General features: G+C 43.5%; 1 protein-coding gene across 1 annotated transcript in view; it reads right to left on the reverse strand.

The window, feature by feature from the left end:
* The window catches only part of LOC137380344 (voltage-dependent L-type calcium channel subunit alpha-1D-like), a 487921-nt gene that overhangs the window by 360651 nt on the left and 112959 nt on the right, over positions 1–14311 (reverse strand). Inside the window, exons 9-10 of the mRNA XM_068052272.1 lie at positions 11409–11499; positions 7799–7825 (exon numbers count right to left, since the gene is read on the reverse strand). Coding sequence (XP_067908373.1) covers positions 7799–7825; positions 11409–11499 — 118 coding nt within the window. The remainder of the gene's footprint in view (positions 1–7798; positions 7826–11408; positions 11500–14311) is intronic.

Raw genomic sequence — 14311 nt, forward strand, 5'->3', positions numbered from 1 at the left:
ACTGCATCAGCTGACAGCGGATCAGATGCCGGCGCCACCTTTAAATGTCTGCCAGCCCTGCATTCACTCCTGCCTTGCAGTCAATAGAAGGTCTGTTTACAGTGAGGCACAAAAATTCACAGCACTGTTTCCTACACCACCCAACCCCACCAAGGAAGAGTGGATAGGTTGGCAGAATTTAGACCAAGGGTGGCCCCACGTTTCAGTGATGCCGTCCTGCAGATTCTCCTCTAGGCTGTACGGGAATGGCAGGAGGTTCTCTTCCCCAGTGATAGCAATAAGAGGTCTTCCCACCTGACCAAGCAAACCAGGGTGGAGATTGCACAGGAGATCAGCAGCCGTGGGGTCACTTGATGCAACTGGGACTATCGCAGAAAGAGGATCACTGACCTCCTGCATTCAGCCAAGGTGAGTACTACATTCCAATGCTCTTTTCTGGGGTTTGCATGTGACTACAGGGTGTGCGACATGATGAGGGTGCCACTGCCAGCGCGATAACAGAGAGGTTATAACCTCATCATGACAGATGCATGGCTGCATCTGGAATACACGCGACCCTCGTTCTTAGCTCACCCCCAGTAAATCACATGACAGCATGTGTCATCATGAGATATATCAGATTCCCCATTTTGGTACAAAGGGCCATAGTAGCAGAACTGTCATGGTGATACATACGCCAATTTATAATCTCTCCATCCTTCCTCTTGCAGAAGTAGGCCCATAACAGGAGGGAGGCGGCCAGGACTGGTGGAGGGGTCCCTGACATTTGTCCTCTAAGCCAGGCCGAGGAATTGGCTTTAGAACTGGCGGGGAGCCAGGACCGACGCGTTATATCTGATGGGAGACTGAAATCCCTGTGCAACACAGTGATTATTGCTGTACATCGAAAAATTCATGAATGATGGAGAACTACAACAGGCATGTTTGGCAAAAAGGGATATATGCAGCCTAACCCAAACATGCTTTGATCTCTCATGCACATTGGTGTTCACAGGTGACTGCAGCCACAAAGGGACATCCGCGAACCTACGAGGAGGAGGAGCACTCAGAGGATGCACCATCTCATGACTCTCCTGCACCGTCCACCAGTGCAGATACTTTCACCTCGATAGGTAATCGATTGGCATTAGAATCAAGGTCACTAGCTGGTGAGAGCACTGCAGATGTGACAGAGCAGCTGCCTGAGGCTGAGACAGCCAAGGCCTCTGATAGTGATAGGACTGTGGGTGGCCAGGCCCAGGTTGATGACGAGCCTTTGGTGCCGACAGCATAAGGCATGCTAGAGCTGCAAGGAGAGCTAAAGCAACATCTGGCGGAGATGCCAGACGCCATGCACAGCCAGGAGTGGACAATGGAGGAGTCCATCCATGCCATGACTGCTGCCATGTCCCAGGCGTACAAGTGCATGGCTTCCTCCATCAAGAGGTTGGGAACCCTCATGGAGAGCCAGATACCACAGATGCGCAAGGACCTGCATATCATCGTCTTGGCCATGAGCTTGACACCGCAGTGGGAAGGCGAGAGAAGGACCAGGAGCCTGGAGACTTTCCCACTCCTTGTCCTTCTCTGGTGAGGGAGTTCCAGCGAGGTTTGAAAGGGAGCAGCAGAGGCTGCCCTGCACATCTGGAGGTTCCCCTCAGGGTGCTCCGAGTATGGACACTAGCTCCTCAGCCCCTCCACCAGTGAGCCCAGCCCGGCAGCCGCGATGCCTGCAAACCAGTGCAGGAAACCTTCAGGCTGCCGGAGCCCTCCAGGCCTCAAGCACCCAAAAGTCACCCGACAAAGTCATCTCAGGCCAAGGGGCATCCTGATGAGCAGCCTGCCTCCAGCACAACTGCTAGCGCAGGGTTCACACGGCGTAGGAGCACCCACAAACATATTAAGAAAAGCACCTAGCCACACTTGGGTATTCATGGGTGTTGCAAATATGTTCATTGGAATGTAATTAATTCTATTTTGTGCCAATCATTAGCCATCATTGTGTGAAACCCATGTTCCATCATGCCTTAATTGTGAGCTTCTGACTTCCACCCCACCCTTTCTGCAGTGTCATTGTGACCACAGCCCTCATTATTATAGCAATGTGACTGCAGATCTCATTAACTAGCACACATTGCAGCTGGTCGGCATACACGGAACACAGATGGAAAGAAGGCGGCAGACTACTTGCATGAAAGTGAGTCTTTATTGGATTCTCAGTGAGTGGACATCAGAGTGGCTGAAAGCGGGTCGTTATGAGGTTGTCTCTTGCCTTCCGCTCAACATGTCTGGCCTCAATCACCGTGTTATCATTATCTATTGCCGGTTGCGCTTGTCTCTCCTCTGCATCCTCCTTGTCAGAGGATGATTGTCGCTCAGGAATATCTTGCTCATATAAGGCTTCGCCCCTCTTTAGTTCTAGATTGTGCAGACCACCACGATACATGAGACCCTCACTGGGGAATACTGCAGGACTCCACCAGATCATTCGAGCAGCGGAACCTCATTTTCAGCAGCCAAATGGCCTGCTCGAAGGTCGCTTGGGTGGATCTGTGGCAATTGTTGTATCTCTCCTCCACTGCATTGTGAGGATTCCTTAGAGGCGTCAGAAGCCATGTCTTCAATGGGTAGCCCTTGTCCCGAGAATCCATCCCTGAAGGCAAGCAGGGGGATTGGAAAGCTGAGGCACCTGGGACTGTCTAAGTATGTAGAATGTTATGAAAGTGCTTCAATTTAAAAAAATTTTTTTTTGAGGAATTGTATTTTAGAATTATGGAATTGCTTCATTTGGGAAAACTGAAAAGATTCCATGGATGTGTTTTTTTTAAACAAGGGTCAGTGAGAGGTCTTGTTTGAAAACAAATCTTTACTGAACATCACATGCCCCAAGCTCAATAAACAACAGAAACCTTGGTGACTTGGAGGAGATGTTTACTGAGAAGTGACATGTCAAGATTTATGGTGGTCAGGAGGTTTCGCTTTTGGGATATTATTTTAATTTAGTTGGGGTGTGGACTGTTTTGAAGGCAGTTAGGTTTGTAGCCTGCTGAAAAGGAACACCCAGCGCATGCACCTGTCTAAAAGACCCTGAAGAATCCAGTGTGTGAGAGCTAAAACCCCTGATGCCGCATTTCTCCTGACAAGCTCCTGGAAAGCTGCCAGATTAATTCTCGATGCCGCCTGAAAAGAACTGTTCCAAAAAAGATCCCAGTGACCTGCCTACACATATTCGGATGCCAGACTGTATGCCATTTTTGGGACACAACATATCTCATCCCTTTTCTTCAAGAATTAGCAAGTATTTGGCCAAAGTATTCTTTTTTGTCTTTTTTTTGTAAGAGACCTCTGCAGAGAGAAAATGTCTTTATTTTTTTTCTTTAATCAGTGTGTGTGTGTGAGTGCATGTGTGTATAGGGGGTACTTAAAAAGGGAATTTTTATATTTCAATCTGTGTGTTCATGCTTTGCTTCTGGATATGTTTTGTTTTATAATAAACTGATAATTTTGCTGTTTATTAAAGAAACTTGGCTGGTGTATTTTATTCTGGGATAAAGAGTAGAGTATAAGATTGACTGTATCAGTAACTGGGTAAACATTTAAATATATATTGTGACCTGTGGAGAAGTGGAACTACAGAAAGACAGTGCACTCTTCCCGCCTCAGTCGTAACAAGACAACATGGCTGCTTCCTGGAAAGTGGTCACACACCTGCAGGAAACGCTTCCAGTGGTCGCAGACCAGTTGTACATCGATTGAATGGAAGTCCTTCATGTTGATGAAGGCAGCTGGCTGGTCCGTTGGTGCCTTGATGCCACATGCGTGCATTCTAATGCACGTTGCACCTGTGGGAATCCAGGTATGGCCTCGAAACCGATGGTCCTCTCGGCCTGACTGTCAGGGTCAGTCTGGTAGTGCACATAGCCACTGGCCCTCTTGAACAGGGCATTGGTCACCTCCTTGATACAGCAGTGGGCTGAGGCCTGGAAGACCCCACACACGTCCCCAGTGGATCCCTGGAAAGATTCAGATGTGTAGAAGTTTAGTGCCATGGTAATCTTTAGGGCCACTGCCATTGGGTAACCCCCAATCCCAGAGGTCGCATAGCATCCTGCAGAAGGCCACATTGGTCGGTGACGGCCTCCCTGGAGAGCCATAGTTTTCGCTGGCAGTATCGCTTGGATATTTGGAGGTAGGTGTTGCAAGTCCTGTAAACTCTCTGCAATACGTGGGCCATTTTTGGCCTGGCCGGCGGCTGCTGCTCTCGTCATGGAGCTTCAGAGTCAGGCAGAGCTGCCTCTTGGGCCTGCCTCTGTCGGAGACGCCTCAACACGCCAAGGGAATCCAAAAACACAGTGTGTATGAGACTCATGGCTGATGTTCTAGGATCTTCGAATCACTTCAGATGCAGAGACAACCCTGCATTGGCAATTATGCTTATTACTATTTGCCTGGCGGAATACCTGATGCCTCAGAACTAAAACTTACTGATGGGCTACCCACCTTTTCCAGCAGTGTGAGCCACCACACATAGTGACACAGCAGTTATGATATTCTGTAATGCCCACCCACACACAACTTTATCCCTCGCAGAGCCCCCGATACTTAACACCTCCTTGCAGAGCCTCCAATAGACACAACCCCCTTTCAGAGCCCCCGATACACAATACCCCCCTGCAGAGCTCCCAGTCCCAATAACTCCTTGCAGAGCCTACATCAACAGAGCAACAGTGGCCTCAGAACCCACCACCTCGCCAATGCTGCAATGGTCAGGATACTTTCCTCTCGTGGATCCGAGGCCACATGCCTCGGTGCCACCAGCTTTTAAGGGTCGCAAAGCTGAAGGTACGAGTGCTGCACGACATTCACAAAATCACGGTCCAGTCATTAAATCAGAGATAATTACTTCTAAATTCATGCTAAACAGCATTTCAGCAACTTAAAGTAGGTTCCCATCGTACTTCCCCACCTCTGACAAAATTGGGAAACTATGGAACAACGCTGGATATCAGAGCGGACAGCTCCGCTGCGATTCTCCGTCCCCCATGCCACTGGATGCGCTTTAAATGGCTGCACAAAATTCAGCCCTGTGACTCTGGAAGCCACCTGTCATGCAAAACTTCATACAGTATTAATTTTAAGTACTCAACTCATATAGATCATGTGTTTATTAATTTATCATTACCTTTTATGTTATGTGGCAATAAGATAAGTTGGAAAAAACATGAAGACTGCATTAAATCCTGTGATTTAAATCCTTATCTATGGAAGTGTATAGAATATATCACATTGTTATTTGGTATGTAAATTTTCATTCTTCCTATGCATTTTTCTATTGATTTGAATGAGATAGATATGTCAGCAACAAACCCAAAACAAAATGTTTCACACTCTGAAGCAAATGTTGCTCATCAGATAATGCAATTTATTTAGCTGATGCTCCGTGCACACCTGTAAGAGTGTTGTCATGTCAGAAGTGCAATGTTTAGATGAGAGATTAAATTGAGATGATGGGACCAATTTTAACTCTGTGGAAGTGAATGGGTTTTGAATGAGTTAAGATCTTGTGTCTACTTGTTCTGCTAGTTCAGGTGGACGTTGAAGATACCGTGGCATTATTTGATGATGATTAGAGTGTTCTTTCATCCTGGCCATCCATGTGTCAACCAAAACCATCGAAAAGCACAGATTAGCTGGTAATTTCTTGCACTGATGTTTGCAGCCCATTGCTGATGTAGAATTTCTGCAATATTTGCTTACAGAACAAGTCTTTGCACTCCAAAATTTATTCTGTAAGTGCTTTATCATATTTTGATAATATTGATGCACAAATGCAAGTTTTTTTTTATTTATTTAGAGGAAATCTATAAAAATTGAGAATTTCCTTGCAGGGTTTCCTGTTCAGTTCCCGTAACTTGGTCAAAGATCAACAGAAAGCCCACTTACATGTCTATCTGGGGTTTCTATCAATCTTCCACCACTTACAGCAGCTGATTGGAAGAACCTCCGTAATGGCATTATGCCAATATGTTCTAACTACATCCCTTCAACAAATCTGCGCACAACCATCTGTTTCTTGTTCATTGTACTCACTAATGAGAAATCATGGTATCACTTCTGACATACCTTTCTTATGTCTTTCAAATACATCCATAACAAAAGCTTATTCATACTGTTGTCTCCCTAACTGTGATTCCCTACAATCTCCTTGTTGGATTTACTGTATTTCTTATCTCTTGTCATTAACGGTTAATGAGGTAATGTCTTCACTGCTCCAGGCCTCACTGGTGCAGCCATTGCAGAATGAGTACTAATAAATGGATATTTGTTTTAAAACCTTACTATGACTAGTCTTCCTGGTACACCTGCACTTAAATTTAATTGACTGTGAAGCGCTTTGGGATGTCCGGAGGTTGTGAAAGGTGCCAGATATTTGCAAGTTCTTTCTTTCCCATTTGATTTTCTGGACGCCGCTGCTGACCCTTCTGTAGCCTCACAGCCCCTGTGGCTTCACAGTCATTGTGGTGCTGCTGCAGTTATCTGGCCCTCCCTTCTGCTGTGCTGCACTTCCTCTTCAATGGTGTCCTCAAAGCCTAGATGAATGAGGCCCATGATAGTTGGCCTCTCCCTAAATATAAGTCCTTCCCTGCCAGTGGCCCCTCCTTCCCCCCATTTGTCCCTGATGAGGTGGCATTTGCCCATTGCCACCCCGCCCCCCGCCTTCCTTGCAATGGCTCCCTCCCACCCCCCAAAGTTCTGGAACCTTTCCCCTCACTCCTCATGATGCCCAATGCCCTCCCTTCTCCACCCTGCCTACCAGTTGATGGTTCCTTTCTCGATGGCCTCCCCTTGCAGCCAGCAATCAGCTCCCACCTCCATGTCACCTTCTTGAAGGAGGCGAGCCTCTGAAGCCCCATGAATCCTGTACGCCATTTATAAAAATCAAACCCAAGAATAAAATTGCTGTCAATAGGCCTCTTAGTGATCTTAACTACCCGCCTGCCATATTGCCATCTGAACTCTGTCCTCCATCTTTGCTGCCATGGATAAAATCGGGATGGGACGTCACAATGTTGGACTTCCTGTCCGATGTGTCCCATCACGATTTTATGTCCCACTCCACCTCTGTTCCCGTCCCAAGGTAGGTCCACATAACATTTTGCCCATGATTTTATAGAAATATAGTAGTAAATGGCTTAGAGAAGGGTCATCTGGAATATGGAAATTAAACTGGGATAGGACTCTGGGACACAAGTCTGAACTAGTAAGGTAACTTTAGCACTGTTAGCAGCAGCTTCTTCTTTACACAAAATGTGATCAACACTTGAAATGGACTTCTGGAAAAAATGGTGGAGGCGAAAACCACAAAAGAAAGAACTAGATACAGCAACGAGGGCAGCAGATGGGATGAATGGGAGAATTAAAATGGGCCAAATGGCTTTCCTCATTTATCAGTATCTTATGATTTGTTCTTACGGAACAGTAGCAAAATTTCAACAAAGTTTTACATAATGTGCATGGTGGCTCAAAATTCCACATTGCTTAAATTGTGTCACAGATAAAACCTTCAAGTATAAATGATGACACTTATGTTAGTTAATTGAAAACAACTGCTATTTTCTTTCCTCTCACATTCATTCCATAAATGGAGTTTTCATTAGAGCAAATAATGCCTATAATCTTGCAGCAATGATACAGTGAAATAAAGTTCAATAATAATGTACTCAACTATTATACATAACATGCACCAATTTAAATCACAGTTTGCCACATTTCACGAATAGTAATTGAAGCTGAAAAGTCAGAGAAAAAAGGTACTGACCTGAACTTTGACTTAGAAATTCGGATACTATAATATAAAGAAAATATGGAAAAAGATTAACAAATAAATTGCTGAATTTATCTCAGAACTTCCTAAACTATGACATAAGATTATACGCTAAATACATTCTGTTGTTTTGTACTTATTTACAAAATGCTGTTTGTAGGCACTGGATGAATATTAAATTGAAGGGATAATGACACCAGTGGCATTTAAATCACTGTCACAACCCCAGAGAAAATACAAGAATGGAACAGATTGTTGGTGTTGTAGTTTACTGAAATAAGCATTTTTTTTTCTGTCTTCATGATCTGAAACTGGCCAATTATATTGAGCCAATTCAGCTATCTAGGTTAAAAATCATTAGAAACACTGCAGAAGGCCCAAATCGTGCAAGCACAATGACAATCCATTTGTGCCACTTGCTGTGAAACGAGTTAATACTCTTTGTGTTCCTTGTCCAGCTTGAGTTTTGTGCAGGGTTGTAGAAATTTGTGTGGCTGCAACCTGGCAGCTCAAAATTGAATGGATGAGGATAATTAAAGATAATTAAATCACTTTGGATAGAGATTTTAAAAATGTAGCCTTCTTAAAGGCATGGGCTGGTCAGTTGTAAATGTGAAATAGGTTGTATGGGAGAAGTATGATAATGATTGCGAAGAAGGGTGGAAACTTGGTGGCAACCATTTCAGCTCATTGAATCCAAAAGATTGCTGAATTACAATCCAACATCAATTTGGTACAAGGTTCACTCTCCCAATATTGCACTTCCTCTGCAGCAGTGGCCTAGTTGCTCTTTGTGTAAAGGACCACTGAATTGGCCCCTGTGAGCCTTGTTCAATAAGTTGCTTGAACAAAGATTATCTCCCTCTCCCTTACTATGCTGAGCTAAAACAGCACATCCAGTGTATTTGCATTAGTCTGTCACCCAAGACAGAAAAGAGTGAGATACCTTCATCAGATTTATGATCTAGAAACTCAATGACACTGCACCTATGTTACAGGCATAAGATGGGTGCGAAAGTGTCCAATATGGCCAGCAACAGGTGTTGCACATTTCATGTCACAAGCGCACCGTCCGCAATGTTGGTACTGGTGTGAAAAGAGGCTACTAAGGCCCATGCTTATAATAAGCTTTATGCCTTTTGCATATGGAACTAAGTGGCCTTACACAAGTCTGTACGCTCTTTTACCAAATTTATTTACCATGAAAACCAGGTCTACACGCAGTCTAACCAGCAGTCCTTAAAGATAAGGGGCTGAATTTTAGTCGCGCACCGCATTCCACAGCGGCGCACTTTTTTCAGTGGCCTTCGGACACGGAAGTGCCACTGAAGAGTCCCCACGATATTACGCGCGGGAGCTCATTTAAATGGAGGGGGCGGAGCATCCACCCCCAATGACATAGAGGAGGCGGCCAGTATTGACAGGGCTTCTAAAGTGTCACATCCCTCCTGCACGCTCTTCTCGATGGAGCCGTGGGACTGCTGAGGTGCAGACCCAGGAGAGTGCTCTTGGGTCCATGGAGGAGTTACCTGCTGTCCTCTCTCAAAATGATAGTATGCCTCATCCGCTGTCACCCACTCCGCCAGTGCTCTCCTCAGTGCCACACAGTCAGCTGGGCCAGACTGCACCAGACCACACCAAATATTGCAGTCTGCAGACAAACCCTCAAGGCCCAAGCTGTGCAAGATTGCCCACCATGGCCATCTGAAGTGTTCTCAATGGAAGCTCAGTAAACGCACCTCCCAAGCTGTAGCCAATGGGGATACACTTCATAGCAGCAATAGGATAGGTAAACAACCACAGAAGACAGATACTGAGATTGCACAGAGGTATTTTTTAATTATTCCTGTTAAATATTATACTTAGATGAAATTGAGTTGTTGGATACATTTTCTTAGTTTAGGATTTCGATTTGGTGTTGGTGTTAATATTTGTAATGAAGTGAAGGCAAGACCCCTGAGTATGGACTAAAGGAAGGCATTTGGATTATGTTAATAAGAACGGTAGTAAGGCTTGTGGAACTATTGGTGTTTTGAGGATGAGAAAGATGGTTCATGTGTTGTGCCTTTGGATGAGCTTCTCTCTATGAACCCTGGTTTCTTGGAGCACTGGTATTTGATGTTGTTCCTACCCTTTCTCCTCTTCGTGCTGCTCTTCTTCGTCGTCCTCCTCCTCCTCCTCCTCTAGCATTTTATGTGGTGGTAAGGACTGGTCCTTCATTAGACAAAGTTAGTCAGATGATGATGGATACATGGTCAGGAATGCATTGCAGAGGTCAGGCAGTGGAAGCATTGTTTGAGCACACCAACTGCCTGCTCAATTTTTTTGATGGTGACATTTTGATGGTGCCTGTAAAACAGGCACAGCCCAATCTAATTTCTACATCTTCATTTCCTGTGCAGAAAATATGTGAACAGGGATAACTTGTACTGCACAGATGACTGCTTAAACAATTAAAAAGAAAAATCTAAACTGTGCAATGATGCACTGTGGAATCACTTCAGTTTACTTCAAAAGGACAATAGAAACTTATTGAAATTTAAATAGTTGACTAATCTATAAGATCGTCTATAGGCTTTTAATATTTATGAATGATAATTTCTAAACTAAATTAACTGGTCAAATATTTTGCATGTGTAGTAAAACAATTTACTCAGGTGACACTTTTGGCGACTATGCATATGTCTAACATATTCATCATTCCCCAAATTAATCCTCCTTGTGAAGAAACCAATGCAAGCAGTTTTATTTTTTTTTTAAAGTGCCACTGTCAGTCTCCTGGCTTAATCAATTCAGCACAAAAAAGCATGAAAGCAATTTAAAAGTTGCAGCCTAGATTCATCAACATATGATACATTAGTAACTTAGTGCTGGCTAATTTGATAGATTATGCAGAACTGGAAAAGTCTGTGTTCTTCAAAGCATAAGAAAATGACAAATCAATGTCATACTACTTGTCATTCTCTCCACGCTTGAATTAGTGCCTGTACCCAGTATGCATTAAAATATGTGTTCACTGATCTCCTTATAATCTCCCAAGTTGGACAGCATTCATGCCATGCCTAAAACAAACACAGCCACTTAAGAGGAAGACTCAATCATTAATGTATAACTAGTCAAACAAAACTTGGACCCTGTATTTCACAGCTATCCAGAGACACAGGTTGAAATTGATTGTCGCAAGAGATTTCAGCTTTTAGGTATACAGTCAAACAAGTTAATTTATTCAATGTAACACCCATGTGTGTATCTGAATGGGTGTATGTGTACTTTGTATCTGCGTTATTATCTATGTAAGTGATTTTCTGTGTATATCTATCTATTTATTTGTCTTTATATCTACGTATACATCTATGTCTTTTAATGTGTCTATGCAAGCATTTGTTTTTATTTAGATCTTTATATGTAGGTTTCTATCCCTCTGTGCATGTATGCAATTCTCTGCCTGTACATTTTACTGTGCATTTATAGCTGCAGTTTGCTATGCATGATTATGTTTATGACTTGTATTTATAGCGCATGTCTATTCCTGTGCTTGTCTCTATCTGTTCCGTATATCAGTGTACATTTCAGTGTGTGTCTGTGATAATTTGGTTATACTCACCATAATGATCCACAGCATGTTGGGTTGTCACCCTGTCCAATGCCAACATTGTCTGTGTTATCAGATTCTGTTTCACCGATAGCCATATTTGCTGTTGTAAGAGGGCAAAAATATAAATAAATCCATAATTTACTTCATTTTCCATTTGTCCCTTGTTTTTCTGTCATATAGCTTTTCTTGAAAACTATTAAAGACAAAAATCAAAACCAATGTTGACTATGATTACAAACCTAATAAATGTGGCAAATTCTCAATGGAGAATAAAAAAAACCCTTCACAATCAAACAAATAATAACATAATCTTAAAAAGATAAATGTAACATTACAGCTGAAGTAGCAGTTATAATAACATACCAGAATTGTCTTGGAGTAACAAGAGTTTATCAAAAACTATTGGTGATTGTTTTTAATCCCTTGAACATTTAATTCTCATTATTACTTCAGAAAAGTGTAATTTCCACGTACAAAGAATGTTTATGTACTCAAAATTTGTTATTTCAATTAACTTTACAAATGAATTGTTCTATAGAACATCAATTCAATTAACTATAGAATGTATACAGACTTTCTGAAGATCTTGCAGCATTCACCTACAGTTAATTAGAGATAAATTCAGTGATCCTGCACTCCCAGCCGGAAGCTTATGATTGTTGAATTTACCCTTAAAGAACAGACTTTGTAAATTTTTAAAGTAATGGATGAAGAATCATGTAGTCCTCCTAGCCTAAGTTTCTGAATTGTGTTCCCCGCACAAGACTCTAGAACCTACCTTTAAGCAGATGAAACAAAATCCAAATGAAGCCTTAACATTTAATGTGACGTATTTCCGCCACTTAATACACTGGGCTCTCCTTGTGATAAGGTCACAAAAGTTTAGCTCAAGTTCTGCTCAGCTTATAACAATATAGAAATGCAAATTGTTGGTAATGAGAAATTTGTTTGTTGGCATGAGTTAATCATTCATACCTCCTCTCCACTTCGTGGGTGGGATATGCTCAATACTTCAGAAAGGAAATGGATTTTATCGGCAGTTGCAATATCCAGTAGTGAATGGTGGTGGACAATTAAACAACTAATGGGAGGAAGAAATTTCATGAACATCCCCATCCTAAATTATGGTGGAGCCCAGTAAATGAATGCAAAAGATAAGGGTGAAAGAAGTATTTGCAATCATCCTCAGTCAAACGTACTGAGTGAATGATCCATTTCAGCCTCCTCCTGAGGTCCTCACCATCATAGAAGCCAGTTTGAAGCCAATTCAATTCACTCCACATAATATCAAGCAACGGCTGCGCAAACTGGATACAGAAAAGGTTATGGACCCAACCACATACCAGTTGTAGCACTGAAGACTTGTGTTCCTGAACTGGCTAAACCTCCATCCAATCTAGTCCAGTACAGCTACAACACTGGTATCTAGCCAACAAATTGGAAAACTGCCCAGGTATGCCCTGTCCAGAAAAAGCAATACAAATCCAATCTTATCAATTACCACCCCAACAGTCTGCTCTCAATCATCAGCAAAGTGATAAAAGATGTCGTCAACAGTGCTATCCAATGGTTACCAGTAACCATTTTGGGTTCCTCCAGGGCCAGTTGGCTCCAGACCTCATTACTGTCTTGGCCCAAATATGGACAAAAGAGCTGAATTCCAGAAGTGAGGCGAAAGTGACTGCCTTTGACATCAAGGCAGCATTTGACTGAGTGTGACATCATAGAGCCCTAGTAAAATTGACGTTAATGGGAATCAGGAGGAAAACTCTTCATTGATTGGAGTCATACTAGCACAAGGGAAGGCGGTTGTGATTGTTGCAGGCCAATCATCTCAGCCCTAGGATATTGCTGCAGAGGTTCCTCAGGGTAGTGTCATAGGCCTAACCAGTGGCACAGTGGTGAGCACCGCAGCCTCACAACTCCAGCGACCCTGGTTCGGTTCTGGGTACTGCCTGTGTGGAGTTTGCAAGTTCTCCCTGTGACCGCGTGGGTTTCTGCCGGGTGCTCCAGTTTCCTCCCACAGCCAAAGACTTGCAGGTTGTTAGGTAAATTGGCCATTGTAAATTGCCCCTAGTGTAGGTAGGTGGTAGGAGAATGGTGGGGATGTGGTAGGGAATATGGGATTAATGTAGGATTAGTATAAATGGGAGGTTGTTGGTTGGCACAGACTCGGTGGGCCGAAGGACCTGTTTCAGTGCTGTATCTCTAAATAAATCAAGCGTGGATGTTCGCGAATTATTGCACAGCAATCCTTTAATAGTTCCTTTAATAGCTTCTCAGAAAATGAAGCAGTCTGTGCCTACATGCAGCAAGACCTAGACAAAATCCAAGCTTGGGCTGATAAGTGGCAAGTAACATTTGTGCCACACAAATGCCAGGCAATGATCTCCAACAAGAGAAAGTCTAAGCACCTCCCCTTGGCATTCAACAGCATTACCATCATCGAATCCCCCACCATCAACATCCTGGAGCAGGGTCCCAATTGAGCAGAAACATACCTGGACCAGCCACATAAATACTGTGAGTACAAGAACAAGTCAGAGGCTGGGTAATTCTGTGCCAAGTAATTCACGTCCTGACTTCCCAAAGGCTTTCCACCATCTACAAGGCACACGTCAGGAGTGTGATGGAATAAACTTGCCTGGATGAATGCAGCTCTATCAACACTCAAAAGGCTTGACACCATCCAGGACAAAACAGCCACTTGATTGCCACCCCATGCACCACCTTAAACATTCACTCCATCCTCCACTGGTGCACCATGTCGGCAGCATGTACCATCCACAAGATGCACAGCAACAACTCACCAAGGCTGCTTTAACAGGCCGAGGTCACTTAGAGGTATAAGGGCAGCAGGTGCATGGAAACACCACCACCTCCAGGTTCCCCTCTCCATGTCACACATCATC

The sequence above is a fragment of the Heterodontus francisci genome, chromosome 19 (assembly GCF_036365525.1).
Source record: "Heterodontus francisci isolate sHetFra1 chromosome 19, sHetFra1.hap1, whole genome shotgun sequence".
Lineage (NCBI taxonomy): Eukaryota > Metazoa > Chordata > Chondrichthyes > Heterodontiformes > Heterodontidae > Heterodontus > Heterodontus francisci.